This window comes from Takifugu flavidus, chromosome 1 (assembly GCF_003711565.1).
Source record: "Takifugu flavidus isolate HTHZ2018 chromosome 1, ASM371156v2, whole genome shotgun sequence".
Taxonomy (NCBI): Eukaryota; Metazoa; Chordata; class Actinopteri; order Tetraodontiformes; family Tetraodontidae; genus Takifugu; species Takifugu flavidus.
This window is the reverse complement of record NC_079520.1, coordinates 2,861,007-2,880,436: the sequence shown is the minus strand read 5'-3', so window position 1 is coordinate 2,880,436 and position 19,430 is coordinate 2,861,007. Positions and strand designations below refer to the sequence as shown.

Below are 19,430 nucleotides of genomic sequence, written 5' to 3'. Positions count from 1 at the left end.
TTAAGTCACTGCACTTTCCAAAACTGCCACATCAGTGGTTCAGAACAAACTCTGACCGCTGATAAAGTAGCAGTTACACATAGCACTCGATATTTAGAGCTAACACCGACAACAAATCTAAAATCTGACAGAATTAAATAAAGGAACGTAGTTGCACAACAACCTTCCGCCGACAGGCAAAAGCAAACGATTACAAAAGCGTTCGATGAGACGTAATTGATTTCGCAACAAAACGCTATTTGAACGCCATTTTTGGATACTTACACATCACAACATGACGAATATTATTGTAGGAACTATGAATGTTCGAGTACATGTTTTATTTATTTTCCTGTATGTATCGACGAGTGATCGATTGATATAGTCTGATAAGTGTAGTACCTAGCACAACACAAGCGTTAGCTAAGAGCCGCATTTCAGAGGTAAGGAGACGACTAGAGCTAATTCATCAAATGTCCAGCTAGCAGAATCGTTGTAGATTTGCTGTACAACATGCACAGATACGAATCTCCATCAGAAATGTTGTTAAAAGCTGCGTTCTTTCACAAACGTCCCCACGTGGGTTCATAGATTGAAACGTCTTGACCGGGTATGTTTGTTTCGTTGTGCAGTCGCTACTGGCCGGACGGAGCTTACGGAGTATTGAGAGGCCTGTAACTATAGCTGACTATTTGGGCAATGCCTGTAAACAAAACAAACGTACCATTTCCCCACATCACAAAATGTGCTACACCGTGCTAAAAAATGCAAGTAAAAGTGCATTACGGCTCATTACATGTTGTAATTAGAATTCATTGACACTGTTAATTCTCTTGTAGTAAAGTTAATCTTAGAGGTGAAACGGAAGTAGAGCCAGCTTGTGTGTTGTGAATCTGTACATGCTACAGCAAAACTGAAGCTAAAAATCATCAACAGTTGAAATGTATGACTCAGAATAACATGAAATAAAGTTAATAACACCACGTTAGTGTTAACAGTATACTTATGGAAAAATACCACCAACTGGTTATTTGCTCTGTAATTACTACACGCAGTTTGGGTCCAACATTAACAGTGGTGTCATTCCTGTTAAAATAAGCTTTACTGTCTCCAATTTGTTCTTTTGAAACAGAATTCATCACAACCTGCTGGTCATGGGGTTGACCAAGCAGTACCTGCGCTATGTTGCCAGCGCGGTGTTTGGAGTCATCGGTAGCCAAAAGGCCAACATTGCCTACGTGACCCTGCGGGGGGGAGAGAAGGGTCGCTACATTGCTGCGGCGGCGTGTGAACACGTGTTTATCTGGGACGTGCGAAAGGGAGAGAAGGTTAGATTACAAGCTTTGTGGTCACATCATCAGTCACCTTTTCAGATGTTAACTAACCTTCCTCACCCATGTGTAGGTGATGATCCTGGAGGGTCAGAAACACGAGGTGACCTTTCTCCGACCCTCACCCGATGGCGTCAGTATTGCGGTAGGTTACGAGGACGGCGCGGTGCGGATATTCAGCCTCTTGAACGGCGAGAGCAACGTTTCCTTCAATGGCCACAAGTCTGCCGTCAGCATCATATGCTACGATGAGCTTGGCGCTCGGCTGGTCACAGGCTCCAAGGTGAGTCGGGAAGATTTCCGGGTTTTCACTTGGTTTTTTTTGTGACAGATTTGATCGCATTCATATGAAAATCTACGTCTACGTTTTAGGACACCGACGTTATCGTGTGGGACATCATCAACGAATGTGGACTGTACAGGCTGAGAGGCCACAAAGGCCTCATCACACAGGCCCTGTTCCTCAAAGACAAGAACCTCCTGGTCACGAGGTAACTGGTCTTCAAACTCATACCTCCCTTGTTCAGAAGCTGTCAGCTGGGTTGTAGCAGCGGGGTTCTGTCTTGTCCACAGCTCCAAGGACAGTTTTGTGAAGTGGTGGGACCTGGACACACAGCACTGCTTCAAGACCATAGTGGGACATCGTAGCGAGGTGCAGTTCTGGAGACATTTAGTGGCACCTTCCTGTGTGGGTGTCTGTGAGACGGGGGTGTCCTCTGTGTGTGGCAGGTGTGGGGGATGGTGCTGCTGGACCGGGAGAGCCGCTGTTGACCGGCTCGGCAGACAGCGAACTCCGAGCCTGGGACATCACCTACCTGCAGGAGGTGAGCGTGAACAACATGAACCGCGATTTATGGTGTTTTAAACATTCCGTTTGTCGCTCTTTCTTCCCGTCTCGTTGCCTCCTGCTCAGGTGAAAGCCGAGGGGGAGCCGGAGGAGAAAAGGGGGAAAATTGAGCTGGTGGAAGATGAAGACGAAGGCGACCAGGAAGGTGAAGCTGATGAAGGTCCCGAAGAGGTACAGGCGACCAATATTTGGTTAATGGTGTATGAAGCACAAGGGGACTTCAAGGAAGATCAATCTGGGCTGCTGGGAATGTTTTTACACAAAGGTTCCACTCAACAAGGCCAGACAGTGGAAAGGAAAACTGCCCTTTAACAGGAAGAAACCTCCAGCAGGACCACGCTCAGTTGAGGGGGGGTGTTTCCACCAACATCAATCTTTTCTTGTCTTCTGTCTTTTTCCTTCTTTCAGCGCATCCTGAGTTGTAAGAAGGTCGGCTCCATCCTGAGAGAGGCCAGAGACCGAGTCGTCTCGCTCGCCGCGGACGCCAGGACCGGCGTCATCGCCTGTCACGTGAGTGACGCCGACGTATTTTCCAGTTCAGGAAACGCAACTCGGCCATCAGAAACGGTGACACGCACCCGAGTCACGCCTGAGAAAAATCATCAGGTTTTCGTGTCATCAGGGGAACGATTCCATCCTGGAGGTCTTCAGAGTGCTGCCAGAAGCAGAAGTGCAGCAGAAAATGAAAAAGAAGGAGAAGAGAGCCCGAAAGAAGGCGGCCCGGTAGGTTCAGGGGTGTAAAAATGATGATGATGGTGAAGATTTATGAACCAAAGACAAGTTGATCAATCTAGAAGGTTTAGTGTTGTTTAGTACTCAAAGCTGTAGCCAGTCCACAGTGGGGGGGGGGACAGTGTGCTGAAGGTTCTGCTGCCCCCTGCTGTAGAGCTCAGGAAGAAACGGGCGAGGACGCAGGAGAGTTGACGGTGAAGAGGACGCTGAAGGACGAGATCACCAGATTGACCCACATCAAGGCCTCCGCGAAGATCAGGTCAGTCTGACGCCGAACCAGGCGTCTATTTCTGGGACTGAGTCAAAAGTCCCTCTGCTCCCCCCTCTCAGATGGGCGGAGTGCCTGTCGTGTCCTGGCGGCGAGCTGAAGGTGGCGCTGCTGCTGCAGAACAACACCATCGAGACCTACAGCCTGAAGGCCGCCAGCACGACGCCCACCAGCAACAAGACGGCCCGCTTGACGCTCGGCGGCCATCGGACGGATGTGCGGACGCTGGCCTTCAGCTCGGACAACCTGGCCGTCCTGTCCGCCTCCGGAGACACCATCAAAGTCTGGAACAGGTGAGGCTCCTCGGCGGGAGCGTTGCCCTCACGGCGGCGGTGGTCTGACGGGCGGATCTCCTCCGGTTACAGGGCGACGCTGCAGGTGATCCGTACCATGGCGTGCGAATACGCACTCTGCTCGCTCTTCGTGCCTGGAGACAGACAGATCATCCTCGGAACAAAGGTTAGCGAACCCGCGCCGCTTCGTCCCGCGAGTTCTCCGTCAGGCTGCACGCTGAGCGTTTCTCTCCTCAGAGCGGGAAGCTGCAGATCTTCGAGCTGGCCTCAGGAAGCCTCTTGGAGACCGTGGACGCTCACGACGGCGCCCTGTGGTCGCTGTGCCTCGCCCCTGACCAGGTACTTCTGACCTCCTGCAGCGTTCAGAGAGTCTACGCTACATCTACTCTGACGGGATTTCAAAATAATTTTCCGTAGAGGGGGCTTGTAACAGGAAGTGCGGACAAGACGGTGAAGTTCTGGGAGTTTGAGCTGATAAAGGATGGAGAGATGAGCCATAAGTAAGTCTGATTGCCTCTTAAAGTGAACATCCGTATACATTAAACCCAATCACTTGTCTGTAGAAGCCAGATCTGGCCCGTTCGTGAAATTGTATCCTGTCAGACTGAATTCAGCTGAAGCAGCACTTGATGCTTTGTCACACAGGCGTCTGACGGTGAAACACAAGCGCACTCTTCAGCTGGAAGAAGACGTCCTGTGTGTGAAATTCTCCCCCGACCACAGACTTTTGGCTGTCTCTCTGTTGGACTGCACCGTCAAACTCTTCTACACAGACACGCTGAAGGTAACGATCCATAACCTGATCCATAACCTGATCCAGCCGCACGCTCTCACATTTACGTCTGAACCAAATTCTCCTCTCTGCTCCAGTTCTTCTTGTCTCTGTATGGACACAAGCTGCCCGTCCTTTGTCTGGACATCTGTCATGTAAGTAATCAGAGACACAAATAATTCAGAAACGATTTATGGCTTTACAAACGTCCTGCTCTGCTGCCACCTGGTGGCCAGAGTCACAACGACCGGAAGGCGTCGGAAGTGACGTGAAGGAGCTTTAGGATGCAGCTGCTTCACAACCATATTTAATTTGATTGATAATGTAAAAGAATTCTAGCCTCTAGAATATTCTCTTGGCCCAGAAAATGACTCTTTAGGGTCCATAATCAGAACACAAACTAAAATAGAAGCAGCTGGAACTGATGAGGGTCATATTTTAGAGCTTCTGGACCATCAGTTTTCATCATCTCTCAGTTTTGATCAGAGACTTTCAGTAATTGATGTGATCCCAGCTGCTGTGGCCTTTTCAATGAAAATGTAAAGAAATGACCAACGTCGCTGCGTCTGGCCTCCTCTTGTGTCGACCAGGACAGCACGCTAATCGCCACCGGCTCTGCTGACAGAAACGTGAAGATCTGGGGTTTGGACTTCGGCGACTGTCACCGCTCCATGTTCGCTCACGACGACAGGTGACTCCCAACACGGAAGCGCAGCCTCCGAGCCTCCAGCTCTGACCTCACCGCTCTCTCCCTGCAGTGTCATGTTCCTCCAGTTCCTCCCCAAGACTCATCTGTTCTTCACGGCCGGGAAGGACAAGAAGATCAAACAGTGGGACGCCGACAAGTTTGAGCACATCCAGACGCTGGAGGTGACGTCCTGCCTCGCTCGCTCATATTTGGGGTCAAGGAGCTTAGTGAAATACTCGGCACATTTATGCTGCGGCCTTAATTAGAAGCATTTTCTGCCAAAGCAGGAAGTTTGGCGACATCAAGACAAAGTTAGAGTTGAAACTTAGATTAGAGTTGAAAGATCCACACGATGAAACAGGAGATTTAAAAAATAAATAAATGAAAATCCAGGGAGAAACTAGTTTTTTCCCCCTCGCCCCTCGCTAACGAGGCTAAATCGTCCTCTCAGGGTCATCATCGGGAGGTTTGGTGTCTGGCCGTCAGCCCCAGCGGCGACCACCTGGTGTCGGCGTCTCACGACAAGTCGCTGCGCCTGTGGGAGAGAACCAGGGAGCCCGTCATCCTGGAGGAGGAGCGAGAGATGGTGAGGAGGGCGGGTCCGGGGCAGCTCGCAGCTTCCTGCTCCTACTGACTGTTCTTCCTTCCTGTCAGGAGCGAGAGGCGGAGTTTGAGGAGAGCATGTCCAAAGGCGACATCCCAGTGGTGAGCACTCAGAGGTCCGACCGCTCGCGTACGTCAGGCTGATCTCTGACACATCGGTTTCTGTCCGTAGGTACCCGGAGAGGCTCCAGGAGAAGCTGCCCCAGCCGGCAAGAAGACCATCGAGACGGTCAAAGCTGTGAGTCCAGAGTGCTGGATCGCCTGATGGCGTTTGGATGCACAGGAAGCCAAATTAGCTTCGTTAGGGGGGGTGAACCTTTAGAGTTCAGGTCCCTTTTTGCTGACCATGCGCTTTTTCTGTGCAGGCGGAGAGAATCATGGAGGCTCTGGAGCTGTTCAAGGACGAAAACAGGAAGATGGAAGAACACAAGTACGTCTGCGAGGCTGCAGGCAAACAGGTAGCGACCCAGAAGCCAAGTCCTGATGCTTTGGTGTCTGACTGTGGGGCCAAATGAGCAGAATCCTCTTCCCAGTTCTAAAAGACATTCTGTTTCCGCAGCTTCCGCCGCCCAATCCCAACCCGATCCTCGTAGCCTTTGGAAACATCAGCGTAAGACGAGAAGCTCACCTCAAAAAACCTCCGTCTCAATCAGCACCTCTGACAGTTGTAACCTGTTTTTGTTGCAGCCGTCGCGCTACGTTCTGGACGTCATCAGGAAGGTCAGATCCAGGTAAGACCTTCACCTGCGCTCAGACGCTCATCCTGGTGTGTGTGTGTGTGTGTGTGTGTGTGTTAACATCTGTGTGTCTCCGTCAGCGAGCTGGAGGTCTCCCTGCTGGTCCTCCCGTTCTCCTACGTCCCCGAGCTGCTGAAGCTCTTCAACGGCTACATCCAGCAGGGCCTGGAGGTGGAGCTGGTCTGCCGCTGCCTGTTCTTCCTCCTCAGGTAGGTGGCGCCGTGCCCGCCAAGCTCCGTCAAGGCGGTTCACCCTTTAACGGGGACTTGGGCTCCTTCCAGGATCCATTTTGGTCAGATCTCCAGTAACCAGATGCTGCTGACGGTCATGGACCAGCTGCGCACCAACACCGTGGCCCAAGTGCGCCAGATCAGAGTGAGTATCGGTGACATCACTTCCTCCTCTTCGTGGCTCCTCCTCATCGCCTCCTCCGCTTCCCGCTAGGACGTGATGGGCTTCAACAGCGCGGCGCTGCAGTTCCTCCAGCGGGAGATCGAGAGCAGAGAGGAGGTCACGTTCTTCGCGGAGGCCACGGGGAAACTGAAGGAGAGGAAGAGGAGGAGGACGAAGAGGGAGCGGGTCGTGCTGACCATCGCTTGAGTGGCTGCGGACGTTTTTGGGCCCCGAGTTCACTCGTTTTTGTAGGTTCTGAGTCCGATCTGTGTACGCAGCAGTCCCGTCTGCTGAAATAAACCTGGAGAGAAACAGCCTGAGCTCCTCCATCGTCCCAACACACCGAGACCCGTTAATGATTTAGGGGGTCAGGGCCGGGGGGGTGGGGGGCACAGGTGGTTGTTACCGGAGCTCCAGACCACCTGGGTGGACCCGCGAACGCGCAGCTCCTCTGGTCTCGTTACCCGGCTGAATTTATCGTCCAGTTCTGCTCGTACGTGTGGTCGGTATGTTTTACGTGGGGGGGGGGGGGGGGGGGGGGGGTTCAGGTATCCTCTCAATCACCTGAGCTGCTGCACGTCCCCTCTGACACATCTGGCGGCTTTACGGCGTTTTTCTCAGAATATAATCCCTCCATGTGCACTTCAGGCGGAGCAGGAATATTTATGCCCTTAAACCGCCTGGACTGGTGATGCTGGGATGGTTCAGTCCACATGTCCCACTTCATGTTTACCCACTGAATCTGCTACACACCGCCCTGCCGCTAGGGGGCAGCCTGGTGTCGCCTTAAACAACTCCTGGAGGGGAACCGGTCTGATATAATTCTGCACCGAAGGTCTCTTTTATTTATTTATTTTTAATTTCTCAACAACAGTCACACGGACGATGGGTGGCGCCCAGAGGGAATTATGGGTAAACGGTTTATCCTACGACTGTATCAAAGACCGGTTGTGTTTTGATTTTCCCTCCTTAACATCTTTGAGGACAACATAAAAGGACACCTGGAGGCCGGAGCCCCCCCCCCCGGCCTCCACTCCTCAGAAAGGCGTCCAGTCAGACAGCAGAGGAGTTGGACCGGCTGGCGGGTCGTTCCTCGGCCCGCCGGGCCACCAGTCATCCCTGGTGTTAAATCTGTGTCCAGCAGTCATGAATGAGCTGCTGAGATATGAGGTGGCGGGCGGATTTGATGAGCCAGCAGCCTCATAATGGGGCTGTTCCAGCAGGAGGGGGGGGGTGGGGGGGGCTGGTGAGTGATGAGGTGACGGTGCATGTGGAGACGTCCAACACGCCCGACCGACCACCGGCTGAACTGCACACGTCTCGCACACGGACATGAATGTTTCCTTTCTCTGTTCACGCCGCTTCTGCTCCACCGCCGGCTTCACACCCTCCCGGACAGGGCGTCCGCTGTGAGGATGCTAACAATGGGTAGCATTGTTAGCATCCTCACGCGTGAAAGTCAAAAATAGTTTCATGTGGTTGGCTAAAAAAAAAAGCCCCTTTATCTGTATGGTGGAGGGGAAACGTTTTAATCACCAGCGTCTGCAGAGACCAGGAAGAGGAAACCATATTTTAACTCCTGCACCACACCGAGGTCGGTCCTCTGTGGGCTCACGCACACACACACACACACGCGTGCATGTATGTCATGTCAAACACGGGGTCATAACACTGCAGCACACAGGAATAAAGTTAAGAAGTAAATTGACCTCAATTTTTTTCCTTTTTTACAAAACAAGAAAGGTCTGAAAGGCCACAAAAAGGAGATATATTAGCTTTCACACACACACACACACACACACCAGTGCACCTTTTAAGAGCGTTCCCCAGAACTCTCCACGGCTGATGTAATTAGTGATTTTAGAGCTCTGCACTTCGTATTACAAGTCATAAACAGACATTCAATCCGGGCTTTGAGAGAGCTGTTTATTCTGGAGTTTTATGGTCCAGGCAGGACCTTTCTGTGTTTATTCTCCAGGAACAATAATGCCACTATGCCGCCGCGCTGGAATGCCGTTCATTTGTCCAATTAAACACAGAAAATAAATACGAGTCCAGCCGACTGGTTCGCTCCAAAAACACCGGGACTGGAGGTGTTCTGCTGGAGGATTTACAGGGTGACGTTGGCCCAACGACGGAGCCCTGCGGAACTCCGGCTAATGCTTCATTTATTCCCCGACATAAAGGTGGATTAGCAAAGGAGGGGGGGGGGATTTTGGAATCACACTTTTGAATTTCAGCTGCAGCTTTAAAAACAAAACCCCAAATGCTCTGGTTGGAAAAAGCATCATTTAAGAAGAAGGCCCTAGCTAGCCGCAAGTAACGCCAATGCTGCAGTAAATTAGCATGCGGTCACAGTCGGGGTAGTGATTTATGAGCAGCACGCTGACCCGCCGTCCTCCCGACAGACTTGCAATTTCCTGTGTGAGAAAACACCAACTTCATCCGCGCAGCAAAGAAACATTTTGTCCGTGAATAATCGGCGAGCGGCTCGCCGAGGACGCCAGATGAGACGATCCGGCCGTCACTTCTTAGAAACTCCGATACGCACGTCATAAACGTCCGAATGGATCGAAACACGTGGCAGCGACGTCTGAAACCGCCGCGCCCGTTATTAGAAAAGCCTCCAGTAAAACTGGGAGCTGGACGGGATTCGGTCGCAATTGTTCATTCACATTTTTCAGTGTGGTTAAAAAAAAAAAAACAAAAACCAAAGCTAACGAGCATTTTAGCTTTGAATGAGGCTGAACTTGAGTTTTTAATCTATTTTTAAAGTCCAATAAAACCAAATCGTCTTTGGTTTTTCTGCTGAACTTTGGTAGCATCCCAGTAACCAAAGCAGCCAATTACTGCCTTTGGCCTCCTGTGAACTCCGTAGCCCCAGTCGTTCTGGGAGGGGGGGGCGGGCGGGGGTCACACAGATGTGACCAGTAGCTCATCATGCAGCCGTGTCCAAAGCCGTGTGTTTGGTCTAACATTGGATCAAGGTGTCAAAACTACCACAGAGCCACCAAGAGGAAACAGGGAACATTCAGGCAGAACCGGGAAAGATCCGAGGAATGCCTGTGAAGTCCGGAGGCTGGTCAAGACCCACATCTGGACAAGGTGTGACACTTGAAGGCCAGAAGGTCAATGGGCGTTTTCAGCTTTTAGCAAGGCCACGGATTTTAGCTCTCTGTGGTTCCAGGTCGACACAAACACCGAAGGATGATGTTCACCTGTGTGTAACAGGTACGGAACAGAAACCAGGTCGCATATGGAAGACGGTAAAGCAGAACGTTCAAAGGGAAGCTAATCGTGCTGCTATCGTTAGCAAAGGGTTGAACCGCGTTTGCGTTCATATGTCCAACACACAGAAGTGAAACCTGGTTCTTTTCAGTCCTGTACGGAACACATCAGAACAGCCTCTGGGGTTGTGACATCGCTAATACTGTTATTCCCTTTCAAGACCCCCCCCCCCCCCCTGTCAATCGCCTCGCACCCGCTCACACAGGCCAGAGACCACCCAGAAGCACTAGCGAGCTGTCAATCAGATCCCATGGAGGCGTAAACACAGAGGGATTTTGTTTCCGCAGCAATATCGCTCCGGTTTGCGCTACCTTATTGCAGCTAGCATTTTGCTGCTGTTGTCATTATATTTTTGGTAAACTTTTTGAGCCACGTCTATTGCAAAATGCAACAAAATCCCACGAACAAGGATTAGCCTTGATGAGAGCGTTAGCCCCAAAACACACTTCGTTTCATTCCCCTCCGTGTGTGTAGTTCAACAAGGACGCTACTCTGAGGGTGTTCTTGCATGTACACATTCTGATCGTTAGCTTGTTAGCATTTCTTGTTTTCCTTTCGGCCTGATCCGCTGTCCGACAAAGACGAACGACGCAGTCATCACTGCGATAAAAACACACACGGCGGTGTCAGACGGGGGCGTGAGCGCCGGCCGTCTCACGAGTGTCCACCGATTCTCAGGGGCAAGTTGTCTGTCAGCACAGAGGCTTGAACCTTAAGCTCGTTGTAATCCTTCTGTCAATAACTGGACCTCCTGCCAAACACGCACACACACACGACCAACCTCAACTCTTAAGATCAGTCCAAACACAACCTGCTGCCGCCCAGACCGCCGTGAGGCCCTCCGGCAGCCGCCTAATCTACGAAGATTTAGGAGAAGTTCGTGTGAACGGCGTTCTTCTTGTGTAATGACAGACAAAGTGACATATGGTTACGCTCTGAAAAACACGGAGGGGCACTGAGCGATACTGACGGGAGCGCTAGCTAAAGCAACAGGCGCGGAAACATCAACGCGAACGAGAAAAATAGCGATCCGTCAAGTCAAAATGCTACCGAGCCGATCTGCTGCTGTGCTGATGTGAGGAGTCATGCTGCCGCCGCTAATAAAGACGTGAATGTTGGAGGTAGCTGCAGCTGATGCCGTAACATCTGTACAGGCTAAAATAATACTGCGACATTAGCCGGGCTCACCTGTACCCTTATAACTCAATTTCTTGAGGGTATAAATTAAGGGTGTAACTATACCGTGTTTTTGTGGTGAAAAATAGCTTAAAAATCTGCAACCTGAGACTGAACAAATGGACGCCGTTGGGAAAACCAGGGTTTCAACACGCCAAGGGCACGTTTGTACATGTATGTGAAACGTTAGCAGAGGTGCACTCAGCAGGACACGCATGTTACAACTTTGTTATTCTTAAAGTTGATTCTGTAATTTGATTTAACCTACACTTTTTGGATAGGCAGCATATGGGCCGGTGGCTAGCTGCAGGCTTTAATGTTAGCATGGACCTGGTTAACTCAAGAAAGATTTTGTGGTTTTCTTGGTGGTGGGGGACTTAAATCTGAAACATTTGAACCTTTTAAAAAAATGTCATCACCCTGGAAATACGGAGATATTTATTAGCTAAATTTACGATCAATTTACGATCATTTTAAAATACTGGAATTATGACTTAAAACCAAATCAAACTTTTATTTCTTCACACGCACACGCACACACACACACACACACACACACACACACACACACACACACACACCACACACACACACACATACACACAGACTGCTTCATATTAGTGTTTAATTAAGTTAAAAGCGCTCTCTGTAGTCCAGGAACTCAACTGAAGTTATCTATTCTTTCACGGCTCTGAGCCGCCATCGTGCAGCCTGGGATCACAGACCATAATAAGCAGATCATGGTAACACTGGCGCAGCCCCTAGAGACGCCTGCAGCCACGGCCCGCGTCTGACTTCTGCGATTAACTCAATCAAGCTATTACGCAGACCTCCCCCGAGCTTGCTTTGTTTGCTTTTCTCTCTCGTCTTTGATGTTTTGATCTTTTGACCAGCCTCTAAACGCCACGGCTCACATGTAGCCTTGAACCAAACGTCAAAACACATCAATTTATTCTTCTGAAACAAGAGGTGACGAGTGGCCAATAAAGGAAAGTGAAATGGCCAAAATGACGGACGAATGCTTCCTCCACTCAGACACCTTCAGCACCTTCTCCGACCCCCTCATCACCTCCTTCCTCCTCATCCTCCTCAGCAATGACAGGTCTCTGATCAACACTTCCAACTTTATTTTAGCACCGATTCCTGGCCCGTTCCGGCCCCCGGAGGCTTCCCCTGCAGTCCTGCTGGGATGTCGGGGAGCGGGCGTGTTATTTTCAGCCTGTTGAAAGCAGAAAAGTCTTTTCAGCTGAAGATTAAAAATGAGTGCGAGGGAGATAAGATTAAGATAAGGCGGCTCTGGATCGCTTTACTCTGCTTTTTCCGGTTTTTACTTTTTTCCCTGACATTCAATCCTTCTTTATCCATCAACATCCCCCTTTTTGCAGTCCCAGCTGAGTCCCCTGAACTTTTCTAACACTCGTCTCTCCAACTTCTGTCCGGTAACCTTCTATTTGGCTAACGCGCAGGGGTGATAAATCTCTTCTCGCGCTCCCACGCTTCCATCGCACCTCTTTGGAGGTTATTTCCGAAAAAAGGCCACTCCAGTTTTCTGGTGGGGAAATGAAACAAAAGGATTAAAAGGCTTGTTGAGCATCTGTTTTGCTGGCGATGGAGCAGGAGGGACCCGGCGGGGATGAAAGGGGAGGTGAGGGGACAGGAGGCGAGACGCGGGGATGCTCGGTCCTAACGACTCGCAGTAACTCATGTCAGCCGTGAGTTACGACCTCCTGAGCCACAGTGGGGTAAAGTGTTTTCATTCCCCAACCAGCTGACACTGGACCTCAGCGTAGCGTGGACAGCTTTATGTATCTGCTGAACAGTTTATTGCTTTGATCATCGCCTTTATTAGGCCCGCCCTCTGCCTCCTAAAGCTAATTAGCAATTAGCAGCTTCATTTTTGAGGTTTTTTTTTGTTTTGGTCACATTTAGGAGGCGGGACAAGAGCAGTCGGACAGAAATATCGAGGAAGAGGAGCGACCGAGGATCTTGGCTGACATTTGGGAGTGTAATTACCATAACGGTGACCCTATGACACTGAAAACTTCATCTGCGGGGGTGGGTTTCAATTGACGTAATGAGGCGGACTTGTTCCTGATCTGACTGATAACACGCTCATGCGTTGCTGGTGAGGCTATTTTCTTCTCACGTCCCCCAGTCATCAGCGGACACATTTCTGTGAACCGATGCTGCGTCTCAACACCCAGTCAGGGTGTTCCACCTTCTAAAAACCCACCGTGTAAATTAGTTTTGTGCTGAATGAGGGACCCCTGTTCCATTCGATATCATTCCATTTCTGTCTGAGACAGCGAAAATTAAGAGAATTTAAATTGAAACTCAGGTTTGTAAGACGGAGCGCTGGTCCCTGTTAAGCTCAGTGAACCTTTTAGACTCTAAAATATTGTTACAGACACCATCGCTCCATGTGAAGCTGCCGTACTTGGCAGCAGAAACAAGGCACTCACGTTACAAATATCATATTTGACTGGCTGTTGCCGTGACCTCCCCTATGACCGCCCCCCCGATCGTGTTAGCGTCTGGCACCCCCGCTGACTGTGGACTCATTGGGGAGGCTGGAGGTAGGAGATACTTTCCACCATTTTGTCCAAACTTTGATCTGATTTTTTTATGATAACAGCGACGCCTGGAAGGAAACATCTACAGATCCCAGGGATCGCTGTTTAACTAACTTGTCGGTATTCTCGTTTCGATTCTCCGACATTCCGTTTCATGCCATCTCCTTTCCCTGCTATGTCTCTATCACTTTTCCTTCTTCTCCAAATCTCTCCATCTCAGCAGGACAGCAGCGAGATGCTGAGTGTCGCCCAGCTCGTAAATCTTGCCTGCTGTGAAACAGAAGATGGATTCCGAGGACTGCTGGGAGGTTTTCCATCACGGTAGTCTTTTTAGGGCCGTCCACCGCCACCCCACGTATGTCACTGAACCCACACTGTGGGTTTGGCGATTACGAGTGTGTACCCGAGATTCTGAGACCCGAGATGGATCAGAGGATGAGACTGAGCAGCAGGGCAGGAGGAGGTTTGAGGGAAGGCCGAGATGTGGAGGAGCGAAGTTCATCTGTTTGTGGATGGGGAAAATCGTGGGGTTGCGTCCTAACAAGATTAACACAGAGTTGATGGGAAGGTTTTCACGACAGGGTGCCAACAAATAAACACAATTCAGGGATGACACCTCCCCCACGGGGTGGGCACAGTGGAAGCTGATCCCATTCCTCAAATTCCACCAGGGTGATCTGGTGTCAGGTGGATACAGCCGTTCTCTACTGGCCCCACAGGGACAGAAAGGTTATCCCGTCCTGCAGGAACGGAGTATAGGGGGGCCGCGATAAGGTTCTCCGGGACAGCTGTGGCTTAATTTCAAATCCACACCAGCCGTTTACGCAGCGCTAGCAGATCAGAGCCGGTCACCCGATAGCAGTGTGAAAATGAGACAATTCGTTTTGAGATATAGACAAATTGATTTGCTTGCAGTTGCGGAGCCCAATTTTAACGGTAGAGCATGAGGATCGAACATAAAAACAGATACACCATCCGTCACCTTGTCAACACAATCACAACAACTGGCAAAAATCTATTATTGCAAATTAAGACTACCGGCTGATAACAAGAGGTTGATGTCAATCATGTCTGCATGTTCACCTTGAGTTGACATTGTTTTGACCCACAGAGTGTGGGTTTCCTCTGAACCACCACTATATAGGTTCCTGTATATCTCACGGTAGTCTTAATTTAAAGGCAACTGGGCAAGGAACCTAACCAAATCCTTCTAAACTGGAGAAGCCTCTGCCTCTGGAGGATGTATCTGGCAAACTTCTTTGATGTCTCAGAGACTTGGTGGGGTTAGAAGCTCATGTTTAAGGTGAATGAAGGCACTAACTCGAGAAACAAAAGAAAGCAGAAGTTGATACAGACACGGCTATGATCCCCTCCCCGGGGAAACAAATTGCCCTGCTTGGTCATATTGTCTTGTCCTCCGCCAAGCTAAACCTTCATTCTCAATCTTCTCATCTGTTACTGTCTCAGCATGCTGTGGGCTTACAAGCGGCTGTGATGGGAGTTACACGCAGGAACAGATGGTAGCTTATTAGCACTGGACACATTCGAGCAAATATTTTGCCGCCTGGTGAATAAACTTTGTGGTGGCAGACAGGCATCTGAGTGTTGAGTCTGAAAAGTCCTCAAAAGATGTTTGACACCCGCTCCGCCAAAATGTGCGGGCTAAAAGAAGGAGAGAACGTCAGAGGAGTGACAAAGTACGAACGCTAAGTGCTGACAAGAGCACAGAGAGGAGCGTTGATGGACGGAAACTAATGCTCGCCTGCCACCGCGGGGTATCTGCAATACTGTGGGGGTATATGTGACCTAAACCAAGAGTTTGTGCTGGATTCATCTGAGCAAAACCAGAACCAGGGCCTCAAATACCTCCGATTGTTTACACGGGTGATAAGAGCTCATGGTGCAGAGTAAATAAGATGCTCTTATCTCCAGATTAAACCAAGACAGCACGAATAACTCAAAGGAAGTCCGAGGATCTAAGACCTAAAGCCGATTCTCCATCTCTGCGTCCTTCACCATCACTCATCATCATCTAGGCCTCCGTGTCCATTTCATCATCTAACACAAATCTTGTTGTCACGCAGCATCTTAGCAGATACGTACGGATAGAACTATCTTACTCCCAGTGGCGTTTTTAGCATGGCCCTGCTTGTCAGAAATGGACTGTTGGGAATGTGAGTCCTGAAATAAAAATCCTTCTAATTCCACCTTGCACCTTGGAATCAACCCAATCAACTCTGGCAAAATCTTCGTTTGGATAAAATGTTTTCCTTCAGCAGCTCAAGGTTCCGCTCTCACCTCATCTGTTCGCTGATTCGTTGGTGCGGGTGTCCTCCCTGACAGCTCGTCTTCATCGGGACTGTGGCCGTGGAGATTCGGTAACAGTGTCACCTTCAGTACCAGGAAAGCACCCAGCACGTTGGGGAAATGATCCGGGGCTCATCCTGCCTGCTCTGTGACCCCTGTCCAGCGACCCTAGCAGTCAGCCAAAGACCCCACAAGGACAGAAACCTGAACACAAGTCAAATCTAACATATACTGATGTGTCTGAGCCAACAAGGACATTGAAGAATCCAATTTATGTGCAGGTGTGCACAAGCACCCCCCCCCCCACACACACACACACACTCTACTACTATCTGTACTACTGTCTTTGTGAGGACTCAAATGATATAATGTGTCCGAAGGGCACCCTCACCACAATCGTGACCGAACCCAACTATAACCTGAATCATAAAACCAAGTCTTAACCCTCAAACAGACCTTTGACATTATGAGGACCACATAAAATGTCCTCACTTTAGGAATGAAATGCGCATGCCGGTCATCGCTATGTAGCACGAACAAGAAAAGTGTCACACCCGCACGAGTCCTTTTGTCAGACAGGATAATTAGCGCCGCCTCTCTCTCGTTAGAGACCCATTGTAGCATTAGCACATTGTCACAGCCGCTGAGCCTCTTCATTTTAACACTGTAGCGCTACAGATGAATGTATTTCCCAGGAGAGGAGGCGTTAGCACGTGTATGACATCTTGTTAGCATTTTTTCTATCATGCTATGGATAGAAGAATATAAAAAAACACCATCTTCTCCTTTGTCACATCTCCAGGATATACAATCAAACTCTTATTTCTGATCATTTATATTAGTTGAACTTCACTTGGATCGTTGATCGTCCGTCTGTGGCATCTCTAATTTAACGAGACTTTTCATGTTTACTAAAGGAAGAAAATCAAAATTAAACTACTCTGCAGATATATTTAGCATCTGAACGAACCTCCTTTCAATTAACCCAGATCTAAAAAAAAAAAAAAGGTCGCTGAATTAGTCGGGACCTCTCAGAGGTTTTACGACAACAAAACTCAAATTGAAAGGTGGAGATAAACACTGAACCACATGGATTTAAATACTTGTCGGCAACATAAAACCAGCTGAAGAGCCGAAGCCTCTGCTGAGAATACGAGCGAGCTAACTCTGCGTGTGTGTGTGTGTGTGTGCGCGCGCGCATGTGGGAAGGTGTTGAGTATAATGTTCAGCATTAGTTTCAAGGTCACAAGCCCTCAATACCTCCACCCACCGAACACACACACACACACACACACACACACACACACACACAGGATGGTAATAGCAGTGGTGACTGATATGTGCGACCAGCTGAGCTGGAAGCCTCTCTGGTGGTTGAAAGCTCTGAAAAGGCCGTCCGGACACTTTTAAATATCAGCGACTTACAGCAGCAGAGAGAGACATCTGTAAACAACCAATGGGAACACACCAGGGATTATTGGACATGTAGACGAGCCTGACAAATGGCTCACTGGAAAGTAACCTGTGGATATCAGACATTCACTACCTCCTTTCATCGGTAGTAAATATCAGTAAAATTGTCACATATTCAAGCACATCGGTGTATTTTTGTCTCGCTCACGTTCTCGGGAATTAGGCAGCGACATTTGAGCGTCCAAATATGTATTAACCACAAAATGTAGACGGAATTCTTTCCTTCCAAGTGAAAATGTCACATTTTCTGGGAACAAATCTGGCACATGTTTCCCATGTTTTGCTAGCAAAGCTGTGGATCTCAGCTGGTTTTCTGCTGTGTCGGGGGACTCTGCTGGCTCCAGCAGTCGGGTCCTCTCCTTGGTCACGCGCCAAATTCCAGCTAACGTCCAGCACCTGGCTGTTGACAGTCATGGGTCTCTGTCAGCTTAATTGGTGTTTGTGCACAAGCACGTGCACACCACAGATCAAAGTGTTTACTCGTAGAGAAGGATGCTATAAATACTGTGAACAGCATGAGACACCTATGATAATATGAATAATAAGGCTTGTGTGTGTGTGTGTGTGTGTGTGTGTGTGTGTGTGGTGTGTGTGTGTGTGCGTGTGTGTGTGTGTTAGTGGTCACCTGTGTCACATTACGTTGTGTGAGTGAGTGTGAAGCTGAGAGGTTTCGCCACCTCGCTGATCCACCAGCAGTCTCTCACTATGGGTACTTGTCTGTACTCTCCCAAGTACGTACCTGCATATTTTCCCATTAGGTGGGCGGAGCATCTGAGGTCCACCTGAGGAGGTCCCCCTGAGGAGATCCACCTGAGGAGATCCACCTGAGGAGGTCCCCCTGAGGAGATCCACCTGAGGAGGTCCCCCTGAGGAGGTCCACGTGAGGAGGTCCACCTGAGGAGGTCCACCTGAGGAGGTCCACCTGAGGAGATCCACCTGAGGAGGTCCCCCTGAGGAGGTCCACCTGAGGAGGTCCCCCTGAGGAGGTCCCCCTGAGGAGAACCAGAGAACTGCTGTTGAGATCTCTAGTGAGAAGAAAGAACAACTCTCTACTAATCTAGCACCCCCTGCTGGACAGAAAAGCAGTGCAGTTCGGTTCAGTTTGATCTAATCTTTAATCTTCTCATCCGCGATCGTTACCGTGGGAACATTGAGATCCACCAGCGTCACCTTCAACAACCTGAGGTTTTGTTGGGTTTGGGTCGATGCTCCAGGTCCCCTGACAAAGACGGTGTGTTGTTCAGACTGAGGAGCAGCTGGAGAAACAAAAGGTCACTTGGGATCAGGCTTTCCCTCCGAACAGCTGGCTAAACAATTCTGACCTGGCTACACACACACACACACACACACACACACACACACACACACACACACTGAGCAACACCTAACTCTGGTAACGAGCCCTCGTGAGCCTTCACCTACACGAGCTTCCCGATTCAACAGGTTCGACAGCGATAAAAGCGGATTTAAGGCTCTGAAATTTAACGTCTTTTAGAAAGAAGAGAAGCGTCACTCAGAACCGCCATCTCGACCACAATCAAATCTCGACCATGACGTTAATGGTGCTTGTAATGAGAATCATGTTGGAACATTTAAATATTCAAGACGGTAACGGTAACAAAATAAATCGGCTGCAATTCCCAAACAGCAAATTAAAAAACTCACAATTTAACCCATTTTTTTTTTGCTTTGATCACATCTTGTTTGATTTCAAATCCATTTGGGAAGAATATCGATGAAAAACAGCAATTTCAAAAATCAAAATCAAGATCATTAAAAATTAATTGTATTTTAATCTGTATCTTTTAGGTCTAAAATTCCTGGTTCCAACCGAACTAAAGTGTGTGACATTTATCTGATGGGCCGATTACAAAGATTAAATCAGTTTGTAATATTCTGCTAAAAACATACCTTTTGGTCTGCACTAAGATCCCCTCTTACACTCTGGAAGTGACCACTAGGGGCCGCCA

General features: G+C 49.3%; 1 protein-coding gene across 1 annotated transcript; it reads left to right on the top strand.

Moving 5' to 3' along the window:
• Positions 1 to 263: 263 nt before the first annotated feature.
• Positions 264 to 6,958, top strand: wdr3 (WD repeat domain 3). Its single transcript, XM_057038911.1, is given in 28 exon segments — positions 264 to 422; positions 1,112 to 1,307; positions 1,384 to 1,593; positions 1,683 to 1,801; positions 1,884 to 1,962; positions 2,040 to 2,073; positions 2,076 to 2,134; positions 2,224 to 2,328; positions 2,566 to 2,667; positions 2,780 to 2,880; positions 3,044 to 3,148; positions 3,220 to 3,450; positions 3,523 to 3,616; positions 3,688 to 3,789; positions 3,868 to 3,950; positions 4,096 to 4,234; positions 4,321 to 4,377; positions 4,813 to 4,913; positions 4,981 to 5,092; positions 5,362 to 5,496; positions 5,565 to 5,615; positions 5,686 to 5,751; positions 5,879 to 5,971; positions 6,073 to 6,123; positions 6,201 to 6,244; positions 6,331 to 6,459; positions 6,532 to 6,625; positions 6,695 to 6,958. Coding segments are annotated over 27 exon segments (2,826 nt in total). The 5' UTR covers positions 264 to 422; positions 1,112 to 1,133; the 3' UTR covers positions 6,851 to 6,958.
• Positions 6,959 to 19,430: the final 12,472 nt, after the last annotated feature.